The 8373-nt window shown below is 35.9% G+C and overlaps 1 protein-coding gene across 1 annotated transcript in view; it reads right to left on the bottom strand.

Annotated features, from left to right (window-relative positions):
* Nucleotides 1–1476, bottom strand: part of LOC103505026 (ras-related protein Rab-27B-like) — a 6702-nt gene extending 5226 nt beyond the window's left edge. Inside the window, exon 1 of the mRNA XM_026820422.1 lies at nt 1456–1476. Within this exon, the coding sequence (XP_026676223.1) occupies nt 1456–1476 (21 nt within the window). The remainder of the gene's footprint in view (nt 1–1455) is intronic.
* Nucleotides 1477–8373: the final 6897 nt, after the last annotated feature.

Below are 8373 nucleotides of genomic sequence, written 5' to 3' on the forward strand. Positions count from 1 at the left end.
GAATGTGATTTGTCAATTCTGTAATTTCTCAACAAAGAAGGCATTTAAGTTATCCATCGATACATTCAATACACTCTTCAAATCCATCAAAAAATGGTAGAAACAATACCAGCAAAGCACCACTTAAGGTTGTGTACCACCAGCTTTTTGCTGATGGCTTGGATCATCAGCAATTATTTCCCCATTTAGATAGGTATGTTTATAAAACATGATGCAGATCTTTGACAACAAGAGTGATTTTTTGGAGTTTATCTGTGATCATTGCACAACTCATTCCGTCAGAGATTTCCAAAAGAAACATACCTAGATATGTATTGACTGAGTCACAGCTCAAAATGGGTAAACAAAGCACCATCCACTATTCAGAACAATAGAATAGAACAGAATAATTATGTAGAATAAAATAGAATATCTGTATGAAATAATTATGCCTTTATTATATCTACATACGTACGTACGTCAGCCCAAAGCAATCACCCTAGTTAGGGCTGATTGAGAGGCTGACCAAAAACACCGACCCCGTCTGTACACGGGAAAAGGCGAAGAAGATGTACGTATAGGTTCTAGGTACACATACGTAGGTAAGTACAGTACATTAACGTACAAATAGAACCGAAGAAATGATGGGTATAAAACTTTTTAATCTTGAGATACATAGATATGTATAACGTGTCACTTAATCATCACCATTAAAAACTGCACTATACAAAACATACTTTTGTAAAACCTAATGTTATTATTTACTAAGCCAAATGTTACACTACAACAATACATAGTAGCTCAAAATGGGTAAACAAAGCACCATCCACTATTCAGAACAATAGAATAGAACAGAATATGTAGAATAAAATAGAATATCTGTATGAAATAATTATGCCTTTATTATATCTACATACGGAAAAGGCGAAGAAGATGTACATATAGGTTCTAGGTAGACATACATAGGTAAGTACAGTACATTAACGTACAAATAGAACCGAAGAAATGATGGGTATAAAACTTTTTAATCTTGAGATAGATGTATGTATAACGTGTCACTTAATCATCACTATTCACTACACTACAAAACATAGGTACTTTTCTAAAACCTAATGTTATTATTTACTAAGCCAAATGTTACACTACAACAATACCTACATAGAACAAAATTATGTAGAACATAATAGATATTTATTATTTACTAAGCCAAATGTGTTAGAACTCGAACAAACCAAATGTGCTAGTTATGATCTTTTTGTTCTGTTTTGGGCTTTGCCTATTCGGATTGGATTGTTTCGTCAGCCGGGACTAATCGTTCATTATTCTCAATATTAGCAGAATGTTGGACGAAGCAGGTAACTATGATGCTTTTAGTATTTCCCGATAGAATACGAGAAGAAAATAGACTAGAAGAGAATAGAATAAACCTTATTTATTTATGTTTACTGATAGGATGAGACTGAAAAGTTCCTCTACCTTCCTGGTCTCTTTTGTCATGTCTGTGGTCAAGTTGGGTGTTTGGACTCGGACAAGTTTGGTGGTCAAGTCAAATTTGATATCTTGGATATCTGTGGATTTCTAGCTAACAAATAAAGGCACAAACGAAAATACTACCTCACAGCAATCCGCCTACTTTCCAACTAGCCTTTTTGGGTCTTTGACTTTTCCATATCTCTGTTTTCTCTTTAAAACATTCGGAAATGGTTTTGTAACAGATTCGTCGCAGTCCTATTGATTGGTAAGCCCTGATCTAGGCTACGAATATAGGACCATTATTTTTATCACCTATTGAATTTCTTTGTCTATCTGCATTTTGTGATAAGTTGATAAGATATTATGAACGGATATTGATTCCAATATCTTTATATGTATGTTTCTTCTCTTTATCTTTATGGCTATTTCATTCGAATGTCCGTCATTATAGAATCGTTTCCATTCTGTTGTTATTGTGTTATGATCTTATCAGATAAGACCTAACATAAACAGTCAAGTATTAAGTATTAACCTTTGTTTCTAATCAACCTGTTAATCTTTATTTTCAGAGTTTATTAAATTAATTAAAGAGTATAAACACTTAGCATTTATAGTGAAGCTAAACCCCTACCAAAATAATAATAAAGAGTAAAGTACATAACTACACATCACACTTAACTATACCTAAGAATACTAATAAAAATTACTACTAACTACCAAAAAGCGTTACTTTAATTATCTGAGAAAACATTGTTATTTCGAGCTAATGGTTTAGCATATAAATATGACTTTCATCAAAGACCTAACGAATACAACATAATTAGCTCTCTCATGGCGCTATATGAACTAAGTTGATTGAAACAGTTTAATTATAATTGCTGCTCTTAATTGGGCCTCTGGAAGCTGCTGATTAAAAGCGACCTACTCTCACGAGCAGAATGATATTGTACCAAGAAATAATCTCTTTCAAGTCCCATTAGCGAATTGCCCAACAAGAAGGCAGCGTTTAATGCTTAAGCCATTTTGTTACTATTTTATTCATGAAAGTAAAAGTCAAAATAACCAACATCATGGAGAAAAATGTTCGCGGTTCGTACTGGACTTGCACTCGGGTGACACGGGTTTGTGTCGACGTGGACACCAAAGTTCTGTCGTATCTGTTACCCCTCAAACTCACCACACGGAGAGGCAGAGGTAAGTTTCATTAGAAAACTAATTAATCAAATTTAAACTAATTAATCAAATAATCAAATAGAAAACTAATTAATCAAATTTAATATGGTAATATCCCCTGAATCTTTTGGTACTTGGCACATCCACCAAAAACGTGATTCTGCTTTACTTCTCTCTCTATTACCTAGGTAATTTTGCCATATCCATTATCCACTTACAATATTTTCTCTCTGTCTGGCTCTCTCTCTCTTTCTCTCTCTCCCTCCCTCGAGTCTCAGAGTTAATTGGAAATTATCTAGCCCTGTAGCGCCTCCACTGATATGTATATGCAGATAGGCAGGGAAAACATATCTGTTTCCCATTAGAACTTCCATGTGACTGAAAAATTGAAATTTCCTGACATGACATTTTTGCTGAAAATTCTCCAAAACACGCATCAGAGTATTCAGTTCTTTGTCGAAGGGTTCCTAGTTTAGGAGTTCCTAAAGTACTTGGAGTTCTTTGCTTCTTTTTCGAAGGGTTCCTAGATTAGTTGTTCCTAGTACGATGAGACTTCAGTGATTTTGGGCTAAACTAGGTATTACGAGTAGTTAGAACTTTTTCCAAGAGATAACCCCTACCATTTTTCCTAAATCAGCCTTTTAAATTATTTGATACTACACAGCCTTGAATATGGACCAAAATATCAGATAAATTGACTTTATCTCAACTTTTTGAAAAGTTACCTCGATCAGTGCATAATAAATAATTTGATGAAAAACATTTAGATCTTATTTCCAAGAATTAGGTAGGTAAGTAAGGCCAAATGAATCCCCCGATGTAATAACAAAAAAGTTCCGGGAACAAGAAACAGTTCTTTGCTTCTTTTTCGAAGGGTTCCTAGATTAGTTGCTCCTAGTACGATGAGACTTTAGTGATTTTGGGCTAAACTAGGTATTACGAGTAGTTAGAACTTTTTCCAAGAGATAACACCTACCATTTTTCCTAAATCAGCCTTTTAAATTATTTGATAGGTCCTAAAACAGCCTTTAAAGTGGACCAAAATATCAGATAAATTGACTTTGTCTCAACTTTTTGAAAAGTTACCTCGATCAGTGCATAATAATAATTTGATGAAAAAAATTTAGATCTTATTTCCAAGAATTAGGTAGGTAAGTATAGGCCGAATGAATCCCGTGATCTCTTTTACTGTAATAAATCTATAAACTTTAATAAAATAAATCGGTTACTGTAATAAACCCGACACAACTACCCGACCTAGAAAGTTTTTGACTGTCGAAGGGACTGAGTTTGAAGTTTTCAAAATGAGAAGATCCTTTAGAAATCGAGTGAATCGTCCAGGTAAGTCACTAACTTTTTTTTTAATAGCCAGTTTTTTTACAGAATTAGTCGTGGTCAAAAAAATCCTATTTTTTTTTTACCTTTATACCTAGGTATATGAAGAAAAAAAAAAAAAAAAAGAATGTGGAATGAAAAATTAGAGTATAAATATGAATGTGAGTTATGTATTTATGAGTTATATACATGGTATATTTTAAATAAATAGAATATGACTCGTACATAACATTGTAGGTAAGTAGGTATCTATAGCTGTATAGTATATTGTATCAAGGTCTTTTATCTTGAACTACACCAGTCTAGCTCTAGTTTGATAACGCCATTCTGTGAATGCAGAATTAAAAGTAGGGTGTAGGTATCCCAGTTTTTATTTTATTGTATCCATTAGGGTTGTAAAACAACATAGGTACACTGTCAAGTACAAAAAAATACATTTCAAAAATTTCATCCTGAAATTCCTCGTCTTTCAATAATGTGCTTGGGTTAGGTCACGAATGTCGTGATAACCTTTTTTTGACGCTCAGCCTAGTTAGCTTGGGGTGAATTGCGTCTGCTTTATAAGCGCTAAGTCGCGGGTTCGATTTCCACCCGGGCGGATTTTATCTTAAACAGATAAGGTTCGTTGTAGGAACGGCTGGCTTTCTCCTATCCTATCTTCCTTCTCTCTTCGATTTCGGGACGATATAAGACCACAGCAGTTATAGTTCCCTCTATCAAACCTCTTTAAAAAAATATTTTCTACCCGATCATAACATGTGACCATGTGGGGGCATTAGAAGCTATTATTTGACATCGATCGCTAATCCATCATAGACCACCTGAACATGAAACCAACGTCTTTACCAAAATACCAACAGGGGTATTCGTATTACACACAAGGATATAGGGATAGGGGTATTACAGTTACATCACCTTACATTTTCCACTAACCACAACGTAGGTATATACACGTATCACGTATACATATGTGAATATACGTACCTATCTATATTTACATAGAGATATACTTACATACTTACGTACGCATTGATATACATAGGTACTAGAAACTATAATATGTAGGTATTGATCGTCTATCGTTTGATGACGTCATTGTATACACATTCCTAATGTATTCTTATCTCTGATAAGGTTTGAACGTTGACCCCAACTGTCATGTTCAGTGCCTTGGTCCTTGGAAAAAAAAATCGAATCACGTGACCATTCGTCAGGTAACAAATTTGTCCTTTCTGGTGACGTCATTCATCCTTCGAAGTCCATGAATGATCCTTTCTTTTGGATATAAAATAAATTCGGCATTTCACTAAACTCAAGTCGGTAACAATGTGTCTGATAGTTTATTTGGTTCATACTGAGGCGGATGACTATTGTCCCTATGAACGGAATGGAGTTAGAATAGGTACCTCGTTTTTTCTGCCAGAACAAGACTGAAAATGAAAAGTTCCTTTATCCCAACGGTCTAAACAAGATAAAATTGCTGATTTTTATTATCTGGATAGCTATGAAGAGGGTTCTCAATATCAGTAAACCGCAGGTCTCGTGTGTGATCTGAAGGTATTATTGAGACACCCAAGTATCATGTTTCCACTCACCTAAAATCAGCGCTTATCCGATTTTTCGTCATGAACCACGATTTTTTTTTTTTTTTTTTTTTTTCCGTTACTGCTGACTACTGACCTACTCCATGATGTGGTCACCTCGTAAATCATATTTAAATAGATACAGAGATAAAAACATCCTGTACTATGTTCTATGTTCTAATATTACCTATACGATTAAAGTCCCTAATACGAAAATACCTATGATGAGTCCAGGCAGGAAAAGCGCAGTTAAAAACAATCAAGTAGTACTTGACTTCAAGTGACATGGGTACTAGGCAACTATAGGTATCTAGGTAGATATTAGCTAGATAGGTACCTATAAATACTAACTGTGAGAACATACAACTACCTACTTTTTGTCTAGCATAACTTGACATGTACCTACATCCTTTCCCTAAATAAACTTCATTTACTTTGTCCTTAGATCATGTAAAGCTGGTACATTATTACTCGTATTTATACCTACCCATATTGCTATTAGTTAACAAAGTGACTATGTGAAATGTGACCTATAGATAGGTACTCTGGAAATACACTGCATGTTAGCAGCAAGGTTGACCACAATGGCAATCTAGACTCTAGCTCTATCTCTATCCCATCAAGCTCTCACATAAAATCACTACACATTATAGGTACCGTCAATAGGAAATACCTAAAAATTCACATAAACCCTCTTTATGTTCTATCATTACCAAAATAAAAGTTAGTTACCTACCTACCTACCCAGCTGCCCACACTCCAATACTTACCTAGGACCTAGGACGCGGACGTTGGGGTTCTATCTCCTAACAGTACTAATACTAACTCAGATTAACTCTCAGATCACGTAATTTTAATGACAGTCATCAGAACACTAAGATAGATTAAGATCAATAGCGTAGGGCTTGGTACTCTGTACTTAATAGAGGTATAGAGGTACCTACTCTGTACTTTATATGTAGAGGTACCTAGTACTAGTACTCAAATAAATAGAGTCTTATGAATCTCTATTCAATCGTAAATCTACATTATAGGTACTTTAATTATAGTGTGACGTAAGTACAATGTTTGAATAGAGAACGCATTATTTTTGTAAATTTTAATCCATATTTCTCTCGTAAACTCATTGATCTTTATTCGGACATCGCATCATCCCTATTGCTTCGCTATTTCGCTATCTGCACCAATGTCTGTGTTTCGATTCGGTGACATCTCTAAAATGTCTTGGACTAGAAATCCTATCACCGTCGCAGATTCTGCCCCGCAGACCCCGCGGCGTTCAAGGGGGCATATAGAGGCCCCACAGGGACACATTTAGGGGCCCCAAAGGTCTACGATTCCGACCATCCACCCCCTTTCCCCGTCAATCTATTGACTGAGGGGGCCCCCCAGGTGGCCCTTGCGAGGAGCCCACGAAAAAGTATGTACGCCACTGAAGCGTATGCTAGAACCGCGATCTAACGGTGAAATCTCGGATTGGAACACAAACATCACATGCCTTCAGACACACTCCATTTGTCAAGGGTCTAAAGGTTTTCCTTGCCCTTATAGGATCAATTTAATTTGACATACGCAATGATTCGTAATTCGTAATAATGTGACATCAGCAATGATTCGTAATTTTCATTCTCTCTTCTTCCTCTCGTCATGTTTCAGAACAAATCATCATGACGCCCAAGGGCAAAACGTCCACCTCCACCACAATCCTAGTGGAAAGGAAGAAAGTCAAACAGTGATTCTCATGGATAACGTCATTCTACAGAACTATGGTTAACATCATTCTGTAGAATTATGATGTCATTACCTATCTATTAATAATAAACAGCAGGTCACCAAGAACTAGAGGTTATCGCAAACCAGAGGTTAAATACTTGGTCCCTCTCTGACCATTCGATGAAAACAAGTTTATCTAACAACACTAGTCAGCGGTAACAGCACGAATGCACCAGTTTCCAACGGATCACTGAAGCAACGTTGCAAATGGTTGGTGTCTGGATGGGGGATGTGGTGCTAGTCGGTTCGGAGTGTACTCAGTCTCGTGAGGACAGCTGAGGAACTGGAAATATCAGCGGAAAGGCGAAGCATAAAAGTCTGATATGACTTGGAAATGGAACCCGCGGCCTAGCGCTTACAAGGCAGACGCACTACCAACCAAGCTAACTAGGCTGGCTACCTACTTTTTGTCTAGCATAACTTGACATGTACATTCTTTCCCTAGGTAAACTTCATTTTTACTTTGTCCTTAGCTGGTACATAATTATTTATACCTACCTATTACTATTAGTTACCGAAGTGACTATGTGATAGGTACCTACCTAATCTGGAAGTACACTACACTACAGCAAGGTTGGCCAATGTGACAATCTAGAGGCTAATCTAATATCCCATCAAGCTCTTACATAAAATCACTACATACTATAGTTAAATAGGTAATACATACCTAAAAATTCACACAAACCTTACTTAGAAAAAAAAAAAAAAACTTAATCTCAGGTAGGTAGGTATATATTCTTTTATTGCCAAAATAAAAGTAAGCTACCTACCCACACTCTGATACTTACCTAGGACGTTGAGCCTGTACTTAGGTACTACCTATCTCCCAACAATCCTAACTGAGATTAACTCGCAGATCACGTAATTTTAATGACAGTCATCAGGACACTAAGATAGATTAAGATAAATAACGTAGGGCTTGGTACTCTGTACTTAATAAAGCTATAGAGGTACTCTGTACTTAATAGAGGTATAGAGGTACTCTGTACTTTATATGTAGAGGTACCTAGTACTAGTACTCAAATAAATAGAGTCTTATGAATCTCTATTCAATCGT

This window comes from Diaphorina citri, unplaced genomic scaffold (assembly GCF_000475195.1).
Source record: "Diaphorina citri unplaced genomic scaffold, Diaci psyllid genome assembly version 1.1 scaffold145, whole genome shotgun sequence".
In the NCBI taxonomy this organism is placed as follows: domain Eukaryota; kingdom Metazoa; phylum Arthropoda; class Insecta; order Hemiptera; family Psyllidae; genus Diaphorina; species Diaphorina citri.